At 41.9% G+C, this 21,597-nt stretch overlaps 1 protein-coding gene across 8 annotated transcripts in view; it reads left to right on the top strand.

Annotated features, from left to right (window-relative positions):
* CNTNAP4 (contactin associated protein family member 4) overlaps nucleotides 1-21,597 on the top strand; it is a gene marked incomplete at its 5' end in the record, with an annotated part of 260,718 nt that overhangs the window by 161,529 nt on the left and 77,592 nt on the right. For 7 of the 8 annotated variants that reach the window (XR_014516919.1, XR_014516920.1, XM_083464785.1 and 4 more), the window contains 6 exons: nucleotides 2,432-2,635; nucleotides 2,778-2,962; nucleotides 5,581-5,724; nucleotides 9,174-9,435; nucleotides 12,973-13,122; nucleotides 21,074-21,245. Coding sequence is in view for 6 of the 8 variants with exons in the window: in XM_083464785.1 (XP_083320911.1) it covers nucleotides 2,432-2,635; nucleotides 2,778-2,962; nucleotides 5,581-5,724; nucleotides 9,174-9,435; nucleotides 12,973-13,122; nucleotides 21,074-21,245 (1,117 nt within the window). The remainder of the gene's footprint in view (nucleotides 1-2,431; nucleotides 2,636-2,777; nucleotides 2,963-5,580; nucleotides 5,725-9,173; nucleotides 9,436-12,972; nucleotides 13,123-21,073; nucleotides 21,246-21,597) is intronic. The other variant, XM_083464789.1, reaches the window with a different exon arrangement.

Genomic DNA, 21,597 nt, shown 5'->3' with positions numbered 1-21,597 from the left:
TAATTGAATTACTTCTCCCCTCTCCCCCTCGCTCTCAACCACTGAAATTTCTTACCTTCTCCCACCCCCTTTGTTCTTCCCAGCTGTATAGTGATACCTTCTGAAATACTGGTTTTTGACTGCACGTCTTCACTTTGATTGGATGCAAAGACTCTCCTAGAAGAGGTGTCACCAATTTAAACTGCTACTGTGAAATATGAACCCCACTGAAGAAATTGAAAGTATAGGGCATGGGTAGGCAAACTAAGGCCCGGGGGCCGGATCCAACCCAATCGCCTTCTAAATCTGGCCCACGGATGGTCAGGGAATCAGTGTGTTTTTACATGAGTAGAATGTGTCCTTTTATTTAAAATGCATCTCTGGGTTATCTGTGAGACATAGGAATTCATTCATTTTTTCCCCTTCAAAATATAGTTCGGCCCCCCACAAGGTCTGAGAGACAGTGGACTGGCCCCCTGCTGAAAAAGTTTGCTGACCCCTGTATACAGTGGCACCTTGGGTTACAGATGCTTCAGATTACAGACTCCACTAACCCGAAATAGTACCTCAGGTTAAGAACTTTGCTTTAGGAATTTTAGAAATTGTGTGGAGGCAGCGGGAGGCCCCATTAGCTAAAGTGGTACCTCAGGTTAAGAACAGTTTCAGGTTAAGAATGGACCTCCAGAATGAATTAAGTTCTTAACCCGAGGTACCACTGTACCTCATTGGTACAGCACAGGTCCTGCGTGCAAAATGTCCTAGGTTGCATCCCTCATGTCTCCAGTAGAGTTGGGAAGGATTCCTACCTGAATTGCCTCAGAGCCACTGCCAGATAGTGTTGGACATGCTAGACGAGATGAATCAATGATCTGACTTGGCATTAGGTAGCTCTGTAGGTTCCTCTGCTTGATTTCCCCCCATCCTCTGACTTCCTCTGTTCTAATCTGTCACAAACAACATAAACACTTGGGCATCTCATTATCACATCATTCTGCTGTAAGGAGGTCTGTCAGGTGGCGCTTCACCAGTTGATGTTATTGCTCTAGCTCGGGGGGGGGGGGGGGGAGGATATCCCAGAGCTTTGTTCCTTCACATTTCTCCTCTGTTCTACAAAGAACCATGCTGCTGCAAGATACAGGAACAGAACTCTAGCTTTTATATGATGCTTATAGAATAGCTTGGGATTTCTCATACTTGCTAAATGATTATCACACAAGTGGTGGGGGGACAGTTTCTCTTCTTGGCAACCCATCATAAGAGATCCTTTATTTGTGTTATTCTCTTTTTTATTTTTATTTTTTAAAAAATTAAAGTTTTTCTGACAGAAAAAGAAGTAAAAACTAGGAAAAAAACTTACAACCACAATCATTCAAAATAATTCAAATTACAAACACAATCAATTTACTTTCATATCACATTCTCAATAATTTCCCAAATACCACCCTCTACTTCCCTCCCCCCCACCCAACTTCCCCTCACCCATGTGATATCTTATTGGCATTTATATTATTGTTTCTTGTTGTGTTAGCAGTTATTTATACTTAATAGTCATATCCTTTATAATATCATCTTGCAGTGGCGTAGCGTGGGGGGTGCAGGGGGGGCGGCCGCACCGGGCGCAACATCTGGGGGTTAGGGTTAGGGGGCGCAAATCCACGGGTTAGGGGGCACAAATTACTTGCCTTGCCCCGGGTGCTGACAACCCACGCTACGCCACTGTCATCTTGTATCCTTGTGAGTCTTTCCTTTTACGTTTATGTTAAACTTAATTTCTATATCCATATTTTTTCATATATATCTTCACACACACACACTCTCTTTTAATTTTTTTGCTTGGGACAGCCCCTAATTGATGCCGTTAATTTTGCCATCTCCATAAACTCACAGATCTTAATTCTCCATTCTGGTAATTCTGGTATTTTTCCTGTTTTCCATTTGTTTGCCACTAATAATCTAGCCGCTGCTGTCACATAGAGGAATATATTCTTTTTATCTTTGGGAATATTGTTGGTTATTAAGCCTAACAGGTATGCTTTTTGAGAATTGTGCTTTTAAATATTCTTTTGAACTCTTCATGTATCTTGGTCCAAACTTGTTTAATCACCTTACACCCCCACCACATATGGCACATTGTTCCCTCCTCTGCTTTACATCTCCAACAAAGGTTTGAATATTTTTTTATAGCTCTTTGCCAATTTTACTGGGGGCAAGGTACCAACATTTTCATTATATTTTCTCTTATCAAATAACAAGTTGTGAAATTTATGTCAACACTCCATAATTTTTCCCACCTATCTAAATGTATTGTCTTGCCCAGATCTTGTGACCACTTTATTGTTGTTTCTTTTATTACTTCATTTTTCAATTCCCACTCAAAGAGTAGATTGTACATTTTCGATATATATATATATATATATATATATATTGACTGTTTTGTTTGTGTTATTCTTAGGGTCTGATGTGGCAGATTTTGATGGGAAGAGTTTCCTACTCTACAGATTTAACCCCAAATCCACCACAGCACTGAAAGACATAATTTCTCTGCAGTTCAAAACGATGCAAAGAGATGGGATTCTGTTACACAGAGAAGGACAGAATGGAGATCACATCACCTTGGCATTAGTTAACGGAAAGCTTTCCTTGCTCATCAACATAGGTATCAAGTGCAAATTCATACTGCACACCTACATAGTAATCTGCTTATTTTAAACTAACTAACTAACTAACTATATATATAAGTTCACTGTCTTCATTGTTTCTTCCAACAGACCTAACAGTTTGTTTTTCTCCTCTTGAAGGTGATGCTAAAATATATTCTGCTGATGCCCAGGTTAATATCACTCTGGGTAGCCTATTGGATGATCAGCATTGGCATTCAGTCCTCATTGAACATTTCAATAATCAAGTGAACTTTACAGTTGATAAACACACTCACCATTTTCATGCAAAGGGAGAATTCAATTATTTGGACCTTGATTATGAGGTGTGAAAACTATCTTTCATTTATTAGACTTATTATTTTGTTATGTAAATGCAATTATGAAACAGAAGGAGATGGTGAGCTGCTTAGGGAAGTGTTTCAGCATTCAGACTCTTGTCGAAGCTTGAAATTAAAGACTTTCGCTAATGCTTTGCTTACATGTGTGCCAACCCTTGACTTTTCTGCTTTGATGTAAATGCCCAAATGTTCCTTTTGTAATTGTACTGTTTACACTCTACTAGGGGACATCCTGGCACTTAGGTGGTACAGCTGCGCCATGCAAGACAGGTGATGTGAAGGGGCAAAGGAAGGGGGTGCAGTAGGGGCAGTTCACCCTGGGTGTCACCACTGAGGGGGGTGACAAAATGTCAGGTGGCACTCACCACGGGGTCTGCAGCATGCCCGAGCCACACGCCTCTCCTGGGAGTGATGCGGTGGCTTGAGCGCCTGCAAGCTCCACGCTGCCCCAAACGGTCCGCCTGCCACCTTCCCCTCAGCTGTAGGGCAGACTTCTCGGAGGCCCCACAGAGTGTCCTGCCCTGGCCGGCCCTGCCCCCACGGGTGGCTGGCCCCATCCCTGGGTGCAGGGCTTGTGCGCTGCCCCAGGCGCCTTATCGGCTTGCTCCGCCACTGGGGATGTGAACAGAAAGCAGATACAATAGGGTTACCAGACATCCCCAGTTCCCGGGGACAGTCCCCGGATTTGCAAATCTGTCCCTGCACAAATTCTGTCCCCGGAATGTCCCCAGATTTGCAAATCTGTCCCCGGGAAACGTGGCAGCAGCAGACTCAGCAGCCCAGAGCCAGCCTGTTAGTGTAGTTGGCTCTGGCTGGCTTCAGGAGCTGCTCTCTGCCGTGGCACCCACCATTTTTCCTGTGCCACGGCAGCAAGCAGCTCCTGAAGCCAGCCAGAGCCAACTGCACTACCAGGCTGGCCCCTCCTGGGCAACAGCCACCCACCCGTGACTCCCGAGCCTCCCCGATCTGTCAAAACAAAGGGGGAAGGAGATCGGGGAAGGCTTGGGAGTCACGGGTAGGCAGCATGCCATTGCCCAGTTTTTTTTAAAAAAAACTGCACATTTGGGTTTCACAGGGTGTGAAAGAAGGGCTTTACACCTTTATACAATATGCATGTGTGCTTGGGCCCAGGGTCTTTTGCCTCACCATCCCCACTACTGACTCCCTGTTGCTACTCAGCTTCAAATAAATAAATAAAAGTGTCCCCGAATTCATTGAAAAAAATCTGGTAACCGTAAGATACAACAGTTCATAAAAGGCAGGTTTAGGTGGGGATAACAGATTGCATCTTGTACATCCGTGCAGTGTACACTTCAGAGAAATCACAGGCTTTGGTAGTTTCATTTGCCAGTCATCCCTTTCCCCACCTGCTGGTAAACCAGCAATGCTGCTCATTACAGCAGGCAGGGGAGGGGGGGTCACATGAGGGGACTGGGCAAGGAAGAGGCAAGAGGTATGGTGCTGCTCAATGAATCAACAGTTTAAAGAAGCACTGTAGATCACCAAAGTGCTGATTCTACAGGAACCTGGGAACCTGTGGCCCTTTAGTCATCCCTGACAATTGCCCATATTGGCTGGGAATGGCGGCAAGTGGAATCCAAGATCTGGGAGTCCACAGGTTCCCCATCTCTGGCCGAAACCAAGGTGAGTTTGGGTCCTTGTGAAAGAGAGTCAGTTTCCCCTTGCACTGGGGCATTGCTGCTCTTATCCTGGATCCTATCAAACAAATTTATGGGAGCTTTGGCGCTTAAGTGGCATTTGCCCACTCCCCCCACAACCTGTTAGCACCGGACAGCTTCCTTACCACACCCAAAACTATTCCCTTATAGTTAAACTATATGAGATAGTCCATTATTTTGAGAGCTCAGTGTGCGAAACCTAGCGCACGCAGCATAGTGAACAGGCTTTCAATGTGTAGCTAACATAAGAAATAACAGTAAATATATTTGTTTAAATGTGTACTTATGCTGTATTATTAATTTGAACATTTCAGATAGATTTCAGGTAAGTAGTTGCCATGGTCACATGAAAGACTGATACTGCAAGTTAAATAAGTATAATAATATATGATAATAATATAAACATATTAATAAATGTTATTTTTATCATTTTAAAAAATATTAAGTAATGTGGAAAAATAAAGGAAGATTGAGAGGACATTTATATAAATGGAATTACGGATGAATAATGCATCCTTACTTAAGAGTAACCCCATTGAACATAGTGGGACTTAACATCTAAGTAAAGATTTGTCAGATTGGACTGTACTGTTATATAAACGTTAACTTCCAAAGAAAGGCACTTTTTTATTGAAATGATTGAATAAAACTAGCATTGTCAGAAAATAAAAGCACATTTATTTAAAAGGTATTTCTTTGGCCTCTTACTTTTTGTGTTATTTCTGAGCTGTGTTTCTTAACCTATATTTTAAGTTAATGCATTTGACAATTGAAAAGAAATAATAATGAAAAAAAAGATTGATTCTCAATTGACCAATATGGAGCTACTGCTGTGCCATTGTTAACATTTTTTATCATAAACGTTGCAAGCAGATTGTCAGAAAATTGCTTAATACGATTATTGATTTTTCTTCTCTTTCTAAGCTCAGCTTTGGAGGGATTCCAGTAGCTGGAAAATCAGGGCTGTTACCATGGAAAAACTTCCATGGGTGTTTTGAAAACCTTTATTACAATGGTGTGAACATTATTGATTTGGCCAAGAGACATAAACCTCAAATCAACATTATGGTAAGAAAATTTGGGTTGGGGAGCACCTTGACTTGTATAACAATGTTCCAATCGCAGTCTAAGGCTGCAAACCACAAATCAGTTAGCTCGCTTTATGTAAGGGTGCAAGCCCTAAGATGATTTAATTTAAGAAAGTTCATAGCAGGAAAGTTTCCTATTGCATCCTTCACCGTTCAGCCACTTGAACTCCCTCAAATTTTTTTCTGGATCATGTTGCGATGTGAACAGATGTTAGGAGAGGATACATTTCTTAGATATTATTATCCTTCCTTCCGCATGTTTGAGAGTTCAGCAGACTGCTATCCCTTTGCAGCTTAAAAGGGAAGCTTAGATTAGCTAGTTTTAGCATTTTAGTTTAAGTAATCCAGGTTGCTTCAGGGCACAAACAAAATAGTATTGCAAAAGGTAAAAAAAAAAAAAAAGCATTTACTCACTCAGAATACTTGTTGAAGAGTAACAGATGCAGCAGCTTTGTTGAGGCAGGCTTAAAATGGTAATTCAGTTTCAAAGACTTGCTTAGGTCTAGCTTAAAATGTAGTTTGAGCTTGGAGGTCAGAGTCTGTAGATGTTGTCACATTGCTGATAGAGTGGAAAGAGATGGAAAGTTATGAATATGGTGTGCCCAGGCAGATAGGAGAATATATAGCTATGTGCTCCCCCTGTCAGGGCACAGTGGGGGGTGTCTCTCACAGAGTTCTCTCTAGGAAGTTTACAAGAAAACTCTGTGAACTTCATCTCCTGTCATTTGCCTTTCTAGCAAGACATGAATTGTAGGTTTGACTGCATTTCAAGTATCCTGCAGATCAGAAGGCCCTTCTGAACAATGTAGGATGGGATAGGGTTTCTTGGGTTGCTGGGAGAAGGAGGAGGTGAGAAATGTCATTTCTGCGAACGTCTTTAAGTTAAATGATTTTAGGAAGAAAATATGACTTCAGCTGATTGCACTCCCTCAGAAGCCCTCTACACTTCATCTCCCATTGTGGACCCAGCACCCCAGATAGGCTTTGGCATAGTGCTACAGAGAGGAAAGCTCAGGAAACTTTCCTGCCATGAACTTTCTTAACATATATTGGGTTCCAAGCCAAGACAACTGTGCTCCATTACCTCCATTTGCATGAAAGTGGCTTACATTTAAGTACCCTCTTTTAATTGGGTTATGGATTAAGCTGTAAGTCATGATGGAGAAGCTAGCATTATTGACTCTCTGTATGCAGGAACTGCAAGGAGAGGAGGGCATGGAACAAATGGTGGAAACTGACCCAGTTCTTCCATCATTCCAAAGTAACATAAATATGGGATGGAGACAAGATTAATGTAATCACTAATGGTGTGAATGGTGTGTCTTGTTTTGTGTTGACCTTGTTGTTGTTGACATCCATCAGTCTTGAGAGACAATGGAATGTTTCTCCAGGGGTGAAGTCAAACCACTGTGTTAGCAGCACTGAAGAGACCTCCCTGGGGCGAAAGCCTGGGCAGTTTGTGTGAAGGTCCTGGGCTGCTCAGATGACAAGATCTGTTTCTTGGCCTTGTTGATGTGGTCCAAAGGAAAGCAGAGGAATATGTTTGACATAGAAAAGAGGACAAGGAGTTGCAGCTTGATTACAGCTGGAAATGAGGATTAAGGAGTTACCTGGAACATTTGGATTGGATTGTGTCTGAATCATGTTGGCTGTTGTTACAATGAACAGCTAAAAACCCAGTCTTAATAAGTTGTATTGTTTTCAGTACTTTCTCTGATAATAGTGCCTCATTTATTTAGAATCCCTTTCTGCAGCTGTGGATCTATGTGCCCCGCCCCCCATTCCCATGAGAACTATTATATGTTGTTGTTATCTGCAAAGTACAAGAGAGGCAAAATATACCTTCTTCTGTGCCAGTCTATTATTCACATCAACAAGACTCTAGGGCTCCTTCAATTGTTGTGTCTATGTGGAAACTACGGTGGTACCTCGGGTTCCAGACGCTTCAGGTTCCAGATGCTTCAGGTCTTCGCTAACTCAGAAATAGTACCTCGGGTTAAGAACTTTGCTTCAGGATAAGAACAGAAATTGTGCAGCGGCGGCACGGCGGCAGCGGGGGGAGGCCCCATTAGCTAAAGTGGTGCTTCAGGTTAAGAACAGTTTCAGGTTAAGAACGGACCTCCAGAACGAATTAAGTTCTTAACCAGAGGTACTACTGTACTGAAAATTGCCTCCTCTTGCTGGTGTTTCATGCATTGTCTTTAACATTTTGAAAGGTGCTAACCTTTCCCACCAGAAAATACTGTATTTTTTGCTCTATAAGACTCACTTTCCCCCTCCTAAACAGTAAGGGGAAATGTGTGTGCGTCTTATGGAGCAAATGCAGGCTGCACAGCTATCCCAGAAGCCAGAACAGCAAGAGGGATTGCTGATTTCACTGCGCAGCAATCCCTCTTGCTGTTCTGGCTCCTGAGATTCAGAATATTTTTTCCCTTGTTTTCCTCCTCCAAAAACTAGGTGCGTCTTGTGGTCTGGTGTGTCTTATAGAGCGAAAAATACAGTATATCCCAGAACACAAATTCAAATAGGGTAGCACCTTCATGGTTGCTGCCCAAAGGTCTGCAGTTCAAAGGCCCTCTTATCTCAGGCCCCATCTGCATTATATATTTAAAGCACTACAATGCTGCTTTAACAGTCATGGCCTCAGCCAAAGAATCTTGGGAATTGGTTTGTTAAGGGGGCTGAGAGTTGTTAGGAAAATCCCTAGCCCACTCAGAGAGCTATAATCCCCAGAATTCCCTGGGAACAGGTACTGATGGTTAAACTGCTATGAATATTGTAGCTCTGTGAGGAGAATAGGGGTCTCCTAACAACACTCAGAGCCCCTAACTAGCTACAGTTTCCAGGGTTCTTTGGTTGATGCCATGGCAGTTTAAAGCGATACCGTAGGGCTTTCATTGTATAGTGCAGATATGGCCTTAGTCCGTGAACTGGTATGCAAGTCATTTAGCCGCAGCTCTTTCCACTTCTGGAGACAGCAACAGCATCCTAGTTAATCCTAGGACTCCACACTATCACCAACAGGCAAAACGTAGGGCAGGCCTGTGTTTTATCTTGTGCTTGCCACATATGGAATTTCCACATGAAACCACCAGCTGATGCAAAGAATCTGTGAGAGTCTTCTAACAATATGCTCAGAGACTATCTATTTCACCCTGAAAGCACTTACACAACAGCCTCCATCTTCTTCAAATCAGCCCTATATTTGTCCTGGGTTTGCCTGCAAAACCACTGATTGAGACATTGTAATGGTTGCCATTGTCAGGTTTGGAGTTGTTGCTTTGCATTATTCCATCTGTATCCTGTAATGAAACAACCAGCTAGATTCAGATTTTATCACTTCATACCTAATTATTGATAGACATAGGCATTGAAAACTTGTTTGTGTATGCATTTACCCAATATTTTGTTTCTTTCATTTATTTCTAGGGCAACATATCTTTTGCCTGTTCGGAACCCCCAATTATTCCAGTCACATTTTTAAACCCCAATAGTTATCTCGCATTGCCTGGCACATCGGGGCATGATGAAATTTTGATCAGTTTTCAGTTTCGGACCTGGAACAACGAAGGGCTCTTACTGTCAAGTAAACTATATCAGACTTCAGGTGGCCTCCTCATGTATCTGAGTGATGGGAAGGTTAAACTGAGCCTCTATAAACCAGGAAAGACACAGAGTGACATCAGTGCAGGTAACAGAAAGCAGGTGAAAAATATTTGTGATGTGATTACACTGAAGTGTCACATTCCAGAGGTCCAATATAGCTGACGTCATTGTTTTTGTGGTTGGTTTTTTTTTGTGTGTGTTTTTTTATACACCTTCCTTTTTCTCTTTCCCCCTCACATAGAGGGTTCTATAAATGCTACACTGACCCAAGATTCATCTTGCACATGTGCTTTAAAAAACTAATCCAATCCGTTTCTGTGCTCTGAGCTGTCTGCTCCAATCTTGAATTTGTGTTCTGTTCTGCCCTATGTAAAACAAAGCTATGGGTTCCCCGTCCATTCTAATGGGAAATCTAAACATGGCTATAGCTCTCCTCCTTTTGGCAGAAGTTGATGAAATCCGCAGGTGGAGGAGCCCTTTCAGAGTGGATGGGCAGAACAACCCAAACCCCAAATCTACCATGATGGGGAGGATAAAGTGAGTTGAAAGTGTCCCTTTGCCCAGTCTTGCACCAGCAGTGGGGAGCCCCATTGCCAAGGAGAGACACAACATACCCACTCAAACAGAACTCTACAAAATGGGGCATTTGGGGTGTTGGGAGTGGGCAGACCTGCACCAGTACAGGGTTTTCTGGATCCTTTGCTGATCCTGCTGCCATCATATCCCTGGGAGCTGAAGGATCAGTTTGGGATCTGGAACAATGTGCTCCCACTTTCTGCCCTGGCTAGCATGAGGAGCAAGGTTGCAAAGTGGCAGCAGTTACACCACTTCACCAAACCTCACCAAAGTAGTCCATAGATTTGAAGTGACTCCTTCACACACACTTATTGTCAGAGCTTCTGATTATCCAACTTTGAATTCTTACCAAGATATTTGGACAAAGGAAAGTGTGGTGTACTGTCTACACTCTTGCAGTGCTTACTGCAGTATATAAAATGCACTAGATGGAATGTCGGCTCTTCTGTTGGTCCACTGCTGAAGGCAGAATGCTGAACTACCCAATTTGCATCCAGCCAGCTAGACCACACATTCAATGAGTCATTGTAGGGTTTATCCCCTTCCCCATAATGGTGCTTTCTTTTAAACCTAGCTTTTTACATGGGTATTTGGGACAAGCTGGTGGTACTGTTGGATTACGATTTGGCTACTGATTTATTTGACTGTTGACGGGTTGTGTTTTTATGCTGATACATTTTGTTACACCTATTGCTGCTGTTTGTGAAATTGTAGCCCAATCTGAGATGGGATAGAATGGGATATAAATGTATAAACACCTGAATGGAGCGCTACACATACTCTGCACACACAGAAAGTTCTGACAATGTGTTTGGTAACAATAAGTAGCAATGGTTTCTTATTGTGTGGACAGAGCCGTCCACTCATATAACTGCAAATGTAGAGGCTCCAATATTTTGATGAATAAGTGTAGGGGAAGGATGGAACCCACTGCCCTAGCCCTATGTGCATTCACTGATCTCGTGTTTGGAACACCGGCATGGAACATGTAGTCTAGCACTCTGCTTCCAATAGCATTCTGTTACCAATCAGATGTGCCTGGAAAGATCTGGAAGCCTGAGCAAGAGTCTGGTCCCAGCAAGGTCAATCTTACATTTGACAAACGATGTTCAGTCTTAGAAATATCAATGAGGCATTTCTTCTCAAAACCAGAAGTCCCTAATGCATGCACCCTGTCTGCCATTAAGCTCTTGCCTGGATCTAAGTTTCTCTGCTTATTTAAAGCATCTGTGCTCTGTAGAAAGCATGATGAAATCCCCCTTTCAAAAGAAAAGAGGATCTGCATCTCAACAATTACTTACAGCTCTCCATAATGAACGGTAACAGCAGTGTAAAATTTGAAATAATTGACTGGTTTCCAGCAGCAATCCAGTATCATGTTGATGATTTACACAGAGCGTTCATCCCAGAATAGAGGCTTTGACATTGATTTTAGTAGCAGCAGGATCAGCTTCAATGTATGCTAACCAATTCAAATAAATAATGCAGAGAGTGTGCCAATTTATGACTAACAGGCTTCCCTGAGCTCACCATCTGAAAATGTTAATTCCACGTTAAGAGTGTCACTGATGTGCAGTTTACTGTGATGTATCTGACTTCCTCCAGAGCAGTTTAAATCACAGTGCAATTACATGCATGTTAATGACACAATCTGAGTTCAGCGTCTCTTTAACAGGCTTCTGGAATGCGCTGTCATTTCCGACTGGCTTTCTGATACGCTATTCTGACAAACTGCCGAACTACAAACACAAATCAAAATCTGTAAAATATTCTTCAACAACTTGGAAATCCAAACAACAAAAAATCAAAGTGCTACATTAAAGTAGACTTTATGTTAATTTTAATGTGACTAAGGCAAAAGCCCTGCGCGGTTGCAAATGTAAGTTTATGTTTGCTTAGGCAACTGCAGCATGTTAAATCTTTCAATAAGACTCCTGCTTTCCTCAGCAAAAAGTTATCTAATGAAACCATACAGTGAACTTTCCCCCCTTTGTACATTTGAAGTGTTTATTGTAGCTACATTCATTGGAGCAAATCCAGTCTGCAAGTAGAGATTGAGTAATTAAATTATCGATGGTTGGACAGTTTTGTTCCCCCTACAGGCAAAGACTTATGACCTGGCTTTCACACATACAGTATGTGATAATTAAATCAGAGCATATTACTTTGAGCACAGCTCTGAGACTTCATTACCAGAGATTTATAAAGATTTCTTTGTCCACATAAAAACAGAGGAAAATGGCACATATTAATTCATGAATGATTAACTTACAATAAACCAAGACCTTCTGTTGCAGAAGGGTTGTTTTTATCTAATGATCCCTATGCAACCTCTTTTGTGAGTTGGCCATCAAATGTTTGGAAAGATGGAGATTTTAAAGCAAGAAACTAAGACAAATATAACTTCAGCTAAATGATGGCTCTGAAGTTTTAAGAAGGCCAAAAGTCTGTGCTGTTAGAATTTTCATTAAGCTCTAGAGTTTTACCAGACTTTGCCAACTGCAATGGTGGAAGCAACATGGTCGTCCAACAGAAATATGGAAATTTTGTGTGAGTTTGCACGATCTACCAATTAATCCTGGCAAAGAGGTCGGAATTACATACAATGCTTCATCATGCTTTGTAGCTGAAACCAAGCATAGCTAAACCAAGCAAAGGCAATCCAGGTGAATTTATTCATATGTTGCCTAGTACTCCCATTGGCAATGGCAAACTTATGGAATACATTTTGCAGTATTCTATGAGTGAATGCATTGAATGTGATGCATTAATTTGCTCCAGTGTCTGGTGAACAGTTTCACACTTTGCTTCCATCCTATTAGAATTTGCTGTCTTGGTTCACTGCTAGTCAAAACATTTGACAGATACATGCACACTTGAATATATTTCAGTGGGACTTCTGAAGAAGCACACTGTAAATGAGACTCAAAATTACAAATATCTGCTTCTGATTATTGAGAATACTGCATTAATATTCCCCCATGAGATGTTACACCAATCCACATTGCTGATCGCAATCTTTTTTCAAATGCTTTCTTTCTTTTAGGTGCTGAATTACATAATGGACAGTGGCATTCTGTATCTTTGTCAGCTAAAAGAAACCGCGTAAGCTTAGTGGTAGATAATGAGTCAATATCTTCCTCTCATGCATCAATACCTATACAGATTTTTTCAGGAGATACTTACTACTTTGGAGGTAAGATGCATTTTGTTGTTGCTGTTGTTTCTGGCCAAAGGTTGCTGACTTGGGTATGAATTTTGCAAATGCATTAATGGTGTTTTGTTACAGAATATTGGCAAGCAACATGCATGTTATTCCTTAAAATAACACAAGTTCAACTTCACTTCCCGTGCAAGCCATTAGTATTTTCTGAAATTCTGGGTTTACACAGGATAATTGAAAACAGCTATCAATTGTTGTTGACTTTAGTGGATATCGTGATTGCATCTTCAGGCTATTAGTCAGATAGAGATGGAATCTTAAAGCATTTTAAGGAGATTTCTGCTATATTTTACGTAATACAAATTAACTGCTTTACTGCCCAATAGTAGTTGTTGTCATATTAAGGTTGATCCCATTGTCTTGCTTGTATATTGCCCGGATTGAACTTGATAGTAGCATTATTGGGAAACCATATGAGCAACTGGGCAAAAAATATCCATAGTACTTTTTCCTAAGATATTACAATATTGTCAATGCTGTGCTAAGCAGAATGTGCATGTATAATGAATGAAAATATCACTGGCATCTCTAGGAGTTGTTTGAGATGTTCTAAACCAGAATGGAGTGAGGCAAGCCTATGAGGTTCATCTCTGTTACTCCATTTCTTTTTAGAAAGCAAAAACTGAGCCCATCCATCTTATTTGTTGGAAAATGTGTGTGCAGTCTCTGTTCTTGGGAAATACATGTATTGTCTTCACACCTGCTGCACATACATCTCCTATGAGAGGAGATGTGCATGTTCAACTTTGGGCATTGTAAACAAGAAATGAGAACCAGAATACTCAAAATGGTACTAAGGCTTCATACTCCCCTCCAATGTTATACGCCATATTGTGAAATGTCCATAATAGCATTGTAATTTGTTGGTTGTATACTGAACATGAGTTTATAAATTTAGCATAAAGTATTTTAGGGTAGAGTGGGACGCGGGTGGCGCTGTGGATTAAATCACAGAGCCTAGGACTTGCCGATCCAAAGGTCGGCGGTTCGAATCCCCGCGACGGAGTGAGCTCCCGTTGCTCAGTCCCTGCTCCTGCCAACCTAGCAGTTCGAAAGCTAGGTGCAAGTAGATAAATAGGTACTGCTCCGGCGGGAAGGTAAACGGCGTTTCCATGCGCTGCTCTGGTTCGCCAGAAGTGGCTTAGTCATGCTGGCCACATGACCCGGAAGCTGTACGCCGGCTCCCTCGGCCTATAAAGCGAGATGAGTGCCGCAACCCCAGAGTCGGCCATGACTGGACCTAATGGTGCGCGGTCCCTTTACCTTTACCTTTTTATTTTAGGGTAGGGATATATGCTATGCTGAGGCCTTGGTTGTGCCCGATGTCTCTTTCTTGTCTTTCTTTCTTTTGGATGGGGATGGGCTTAATTCATGCTTGCATGCATTAGGTCTGTGATTTAATCCATGGGTTCTTCAGCTGCAGAGGTATTTGGGCTGCTTGATGAGGTGGCTTGAGAGTACAGGGCTAGGTTGACCAATGCTGGATAGATTAGGGATGGCACCAGAAGAGAAGCAATGTGTGAGGTGGTCTCAATGGCAGTAGCACATGGCCGTAGTGGGACAGTAATGTTTACCTGGCCTCCCAGCAGCTGAGTCACTGCTGCTTACTGGGAAAGGGGCTCCTGCCTCTACATTTGTACCATGCCGGCCCCCTCACTTGCTTGCTCCTCTATGCCATCCACTCCTGCTTGATGGGCAACAGTCCCCAGCAAAATACATTGTTTTCATGATTTGTTATCATTTTGCTCACCCACCCTACAATCTAAATGTCAGCACTTTAATTCCAGCTATCCTTATGACATTTGTTGGGATTCATGCCCTCAGAAGGAGCCACCTTGCCTCTGAATTTCATCAAATTCTACCCTAACCCTTGTGTATATATATTTGGAGGGGGGACATTTTTAAGATGCCCAGGGCAAAATTCTCTGAATTTATTTGCATCTAATTTGGCAGGCCTTATTCACACTGGTAGGCCTAACATACCTGCCCATTCCATCCACTTCTGTCAAAAAGACAAAAGCAAGGTTATAGCCATTTATTTATTTTTTAATTCCCTAATCAAAAAGGGGGGAAATTGACTGGATCTCAAAAAATGTAATGGCTTTCCTTGCAGAAGACTTGTACAATCATTCTTCTGATATTAGACAGGATCCATGCCCTCTGAAGGCAAGGTCCTGCATGCACCTTTATCTGCTTAATTTAAAAACTGTTAGACATTACTTATTATTATTATTATTATTATTATTATTATTATTATTATTATTATTTTAAAAAGTTTCCTGCACAGAAACCCTTGTAACTATTCTTTGGTAGGCTTTAGCCCCTCTGCAGGGACTACCATGTCAGAAAATTCCATCCATTTCTGCCAAAAGGTCAAAAAATTATAGCTATTTTTAATTCCCCAATAGTGGATTGAGGGGTGGGGAGTAGACACAGATGGATGAATCAATTCAGGCAACCCATGAATCTTCTCAGACCAAGGAGAGCTGTTGTATAAAGTGCCAAATGTGAATCTAAATTGAACCATGTGGTCCTTTCTTAGTCCTACTGGGTATCTTACCTGAGGAGATCAGTATAAATCTCTTATCAGAAAATTTGTGACAGGCACATTGGAAACTGAATTACTTACCCATAACCCCAACCTCATTGGGAGAAAGCTTTGGGATCAAGCCAACAATTTGGACAGTGTAGTCCAAGCACTAATCTCTACTCAAACTGTTGTGGAAAAGTTAGGGAAGAATGCATGAAATCAGAAGTTCATCACTTCCGATTTGTAGCCCAGTCATGCACCCTGCAACTTTCTAAAATAATGGCTGATGGTGCCCCCTCTTCCCTTCCCTTTCCCTTTAATCCAGGCACTATGGGATACAATGTTTTTCCTGTATTATCTCAGTTGTTCCATTTTGCCCAGAAGTTGTTCTGTTGATTTGTATTGTAAAATGCCAAGTTTGTGGTAGCTAGTTTTGTTTGCTTTAAATCTGGAAGACAGAATACTTAAAAGGTGTGGAGATTTGTGTGTCTCCCTCCCTGCATAGATGTAATTAGTATTCAAATTCTCTATCGTTTTGAGGTCAGGCAGCATAGTCATGCATCTCGAGGTGGGAGACAAGAAGGTGCCTTCACATCAGACCTTGTATTTTAAAAAGTAAGCAGCAAGGGAAGATTAATGATAAAAGAGAGAGAAAACACAGCAAATTCATCAAATTCTATCATACATATTAAATGGTTTCTTTCACTTTGATATATATGAACTTAGCACATTGGTCTGAAATCTGACCATCTGTTCTGTTAATAATGGCGGTGAGTGATTTATTCTTTACCAAAAGAATCCTAGGAATTTTTTTGTTATTGTATTGTTTTAGAGACAGATGCATATGAAGGAACCTTAGAGCGATATCTTTTTATATCGTTATCTTTGCTCTGGAAAACAACTAAAAGTTAAAAAGCTAAAATTCTAAGCATTATCAAACTCTGCTTCCCTCCTTAATGGACCATTTTGAAATGAAAGTGAAGCTGAACAGAAATATGTAGTAAGCAATGTTCCCTTATTGCAAGCCAATGGCCTTCCTGCGTAATGAGGATTTAGTTTCCAAAGGTGTTGAAAAGGGCAAAGAACCATCCTAGTTCCAGATCAGAGGATATATAATTGAGTACAGTTGTACCTCAGGGTACAGACGCTTCAGGTTACAGACACTTCAGGTTACAGACTCCACTAATCCAGAAATAGTACCTCAGGTTAAGAACTTTGCTTCAGGATGAGAACAGAAATCGTGCGGCGGTGGCAGCTAAAGTGGTACCTCAGGTTAAGAACAGTTTCAGGTTAAGAACGGACCTCCAGAACGAATTACGTTCTTAATCTGAGGTACCATTGTACTTCAATTGGTCAGGTATGCCTTGCAACCATGTCATTGTTGTCCCATCCTCTCTGAGGCTAGTAAGACATAGCTGCCTCCATATGCTTCAAGTCAGTGTGAATGCCATCAAGCACACAGGAGTTTGGGGTCAGTAAGAACACTGGGCTTCTATTCCAACTTGGCCACATGTAGTTTTCACTATCCGTGAGAAATTCACCTTGTATCAGTAAAGATGGAAGGAAGATGGAGATTCCGGTATTGCAGGGGGTTGGACCCGGGACGCGGGTGGCGCTGTGGTCTAAACCACTGAGCCTATTGGGTTTGTCGATCAGAAGGTCGGCAGTTCAAATCCCTGTGACGGGGTGAGCTTCCGTTGCTCTGTCCCAACTCCTGCCAGCCTAGCACTTCAAAAGCATGCCAGTGCAAGGAGATAAATAGGTACCGCTGTGGTGGGAAGGTAAACGGTGTCTCCGTGCACTCTGGTTTCCATGTGCCAGAAGCGGTTTGTCATGCTGGCCACATGACCCAGAAAGCTGTCTGTGGACAAACGCCAGCTCCCTTGACCTGAAAGCGAGATGAGTGCCGCAACCCCTTAGTCGCCTTTGACTGGACTTAACCATCCAGGGGTCCTTTACCTTTTTACCTTTACCTGCAGGGGGTAACCTTTTATCTAAGTGAACAAGCCCCCAGTACTGTAACATTTTCTCATAGGGGAGTTCCCTTGATCATTTTAGTTGCCATTTTGTGCAACGTCTCCCACTCCACAATATCCTTTTGAGCTGAGACAACCACAACCATGTGCAGTATTCCGGCTGTGGCAGTACCAAAGAATTGTGTCTTACATTGGTAGTTTTCATTCCAGTTCCTTTCCTAAACACCTTAAGAATGGAATGCAGCTTCTTCACAGCTGCTGCATAATGGGTCGACATCTTCATCGAGTGTCCACTGTGACCCCAAAGTCTCATTCTTCTTTGTTCCCTGTGGCGTTTGCCCTAGGATGCGTCAAGGAAAGAGTTAAAAATGGGTGTGATGTGATTGGCCAGTGAGAATGTGAGGGGGGAGTAAAAGCTAGAGTGGGAGGTTCTGAAAAGACAGTTGAGGTTAGGGAGTTGACAGTTGAGGTTGGGAGTTGAGTTTTGTTAGTTGGTTGGTTTGAGTGGGTTGGCTGGTTGGGAAAGGCAGTTGGTAATAGCGAGACAGTTAGGGCAGTTGGTCTGTGAGTGTGGGGTGGTGGCAGAGATAGAGAGAGGAACATAAGTCTAAGAAAGTAAAGAGGAACACTGTTTGGAATGCTGTAATAGTTTTGTTTTAAGTCTGAAATAAAATACACTCTTCTTTATGAATTGAAAAGCTGACTGAGACTGAAGTGATTTTACCAGGGAGGACCTGATTGGTGGGAGCGGATTAGTGGTGTACGGGTCAATAGTCCGTGAGACAACCGGGGGCTCCATACGAATGCCACATTCCCCCTTCATTTTAATTGTAATTAGTCATGCACAATTTGCATATAGATATATATATTTCCAGGTGTTATATAACTTAGGTATTCTGCTTTTATTTCACCTAGCCTACAAAAGCAGGCTTCAGCTTGAAAAGGGTTTCATTGAAAGTTATAAGGCTGGTTTCATCGTTAATGCAGGCTTAAGTTATTGCCTGCTAATATTATGAGACAACAAGTCATTTGACTAATATCACCCAAGAGGCAACACTGTTTGATTAAAATCAAAGTAATGTCTTAGTACATCAGTCTTGAGGCGGCAATGTCCTGTAAGGAAAAAAAAAATCAAGAAAAGAAGTAAAAGGCATCATTTGTCATCCCGAATAACCTATTAACATTTATAGTTCAAACTGATGACTTCACCAAGGGCTTTCACTGTGGAACACAGTGTTACATAGAAAATGAAGAGTTACCAATTTTCATATGCTGCTCCCTATGATCTAATTGTTAATTTGTTTCCTTTTTCCTCGCATCTTTTCGGCATTAAGTTTCATTTCTGTAATATATTTTGTTAATACTTGGATGTGCTCAGATATTACATCTGTGGAGTATCTAAAAATAATAGATGAATACGGGATGCTGATGACAGTGATGGCAATTATATTAACAACGAACGGCTACTGTAGATTTTATTGCAGAGTCACAGTTGTGGCCCTGTTGTTAAGTGTGAGACAGCTGAGTCGCATCATATAATTATAATGAGAAGGAGGGGGGCAAGGTTTTATGGTTCCTCATGTGAACATGGCTTAACTGTCATTTGACATGAATGACATTAGTCACCAGACATTGCCACTTGCAACATGGAATGATAGCTTTACAGCAGACCCTCTGGATATGAACTTAATTCGTTCCGGGGGTCCTTACATACCCCAAAAAGTGTGCGCTGTGATAGAGTGCTTCTGTGCATGTGTGCGCTGCAAAACCTGGAAGTATACACTTCTGGGTTTGGCGCTTTTGCAAACCGAAAGTTATGTTTCCCGAAGGTAACATGACCCGAGGGTCCATTGTAGTTGCATAGATTCCATGAAGTTATTCCAGTAACAAACAAATTTGGGACTTAGGTCTGCCACTCTGCCAGTGACAGCCACTCGTCTCCAACAGAGTGGTGAAGCTGGAGCTAACCACAAGATAAGATACCACACCATATCAATATTCTCTATGTAATGAAAATGTTAAGGGTATGGCCCTTCACAGCTGTGATTCCCTAGCATTTTGGAGCCAATGTAATAAACCAAAAGGGTTTTCGTTGTTGTTGTTAACTGAATTTTGTAAGAAGCATGCTGTGGTACTATTCTGATGCATTCCCGGTAGTGTTGGCAGGCAATCAAAACCTTTTAAAGCTGAAGACTACTTTTGTAGGCTGAGGCGGAAATAAAAGCAGAATGCACCAAAGTTACACAACAACACAACACAACACAACACACAAAACCCTAAATTGATTGACTGTGAATGGAGAACAAAGAATGAGACCTGGGGGTTATAGTGGATAGCTTGGTAAAGCTGTCAGGCAAAATCCCACATGCATCCAGGGGCCATAAAACATTTGCCACTATATGGTCCGAGCATCACCCTGCCACAAGAAGCATGTCCATGATGCCCCATTACTCATGTTACTAGGGGGTACTGGTCTTATAGTTTCTGGCTGAGACCTTTTTGTCCCTACTCTAGTTACAACAGTAATATTGTCTGGCCACTGCACCCTGTGATATCCAAAAAGCAAATTATGCCTGATGACGTCTAAGGTTCAGTTCCCCACTGGGAGACCTGACATCTAGGCTGCACATTCGTTATGAAAGAATGTTAAGTTTCAGACTTGTAACTCTGCTGCTGAAAGGCAGACCATTAAAACATGTTGTGTAAATCTTTGGCTCTGCCTCTCTAGTGAAGAAGTGGAACTGTGACTGTGATGGGATTTCCTGATATGTCACAAGAGTGACACTCAAGGAGTTTTAGGGTCATGGGACTGCAGAGAGATGTGAAGCTGTTGCCAGCTCCTTTTGTATGAGCTTTTATTTTGAGAGTCATCATTCTATAACTTTCTAAACTGTGACCAATATTTTCAGCTTATGCTTGTGGGTCGTAACTAAACATGAATGCCTGCGGTTAGATGTTGTACAAAAGTTATCAGAGAATTATTTTCCATTTCTACCACTATGCCTCTGAATACAGTGGTACCTCGGGTTACATACACTTCAGGTTACATACGCTTCAGGTTACAGACTCCGCTAACCCAGAAATAGTACCTCGAGTTAAGAACTTTGCTTTAGGATGAGAACAGAAATCATGCTCTGGCGGCACGGCAGCAGCAGGAGGCCCCATTAGCTAAAGTGGTGCTCCAGGTTAAGAACAGTTTCAGGTTAAGAACGGACCTCTGGAATGAATTAAGTACTTAATCTGAGGTACCACTGTACTGCCTGGAGATCACAAGTGAGTGGGACCAAGCCAACCCAGGACTCAAAGTTTTGTGTCTCTTTTGTAGGAAATAGATACTTTTTGTGTGCTTTAGAGTAGCCTCCCCCCCCCCAGTTAACTCTTTCTTAACTCTTTCTCTTTCTTTAACTATTTCTTCCAGGATGTCCTTCTAATGCCAACAGCTCAGAATGTAAAAATCCAATTGGTGGTTTCCTTGGGTGCATGAAACTAATTTCCATTGATAACAAAGCAGTGGATTTAATTTCAGTTCAACAGAACTCAATGGGAAACTTCAGTGACCTTCAGATAGATTTGTGTGGCATTATAGACAGGTAAGAACAGTTTCATTTTTCGGTGGACTGTATTAACTTTGAACACTGCTAATGCTGGAATGTTTGGGTCTTTTCAAATTGCTCTCCTTTCTGGACTTTATATCTCATATGAGTTGGCCACATAAAAAATGTTAGTCTGGCAGCTGCTTCTCCCTGAAAAGAGTGATTTGTAGCAGCAGTCCTTCAGGAGGCGAGGGCATGTCGATTCCTTCTTCTGACCGCTGCTTTTGCCCTGAAATAAATCCATTCTTCTCGAAGTCTCCTGCCCCATCCCAACAGTTTCTTGATACTTATTTACTTTTGCTTTTCCTTTGGGTGGCTTTTCTGCTTTCTCGGTCTATGGGTGCATTTA

This window comes from Podarcis liolepis, assembly GCF_965112155.1.
Source record: "Podarcis liolepis genome assembly, chromosome: 11".
Classification (NCBI taxonomy): Eukaryota; Metazoa; Chordata; class Lepidosauria; order Squamata; family Lacertidae; genus Podarcis; species Podarcis liolepis.
The sequence above is the reverse complement of the archived record's forward strand: the minus strand, read 5'-3'. Positions and strand labels throughout refer to the sequence as shown.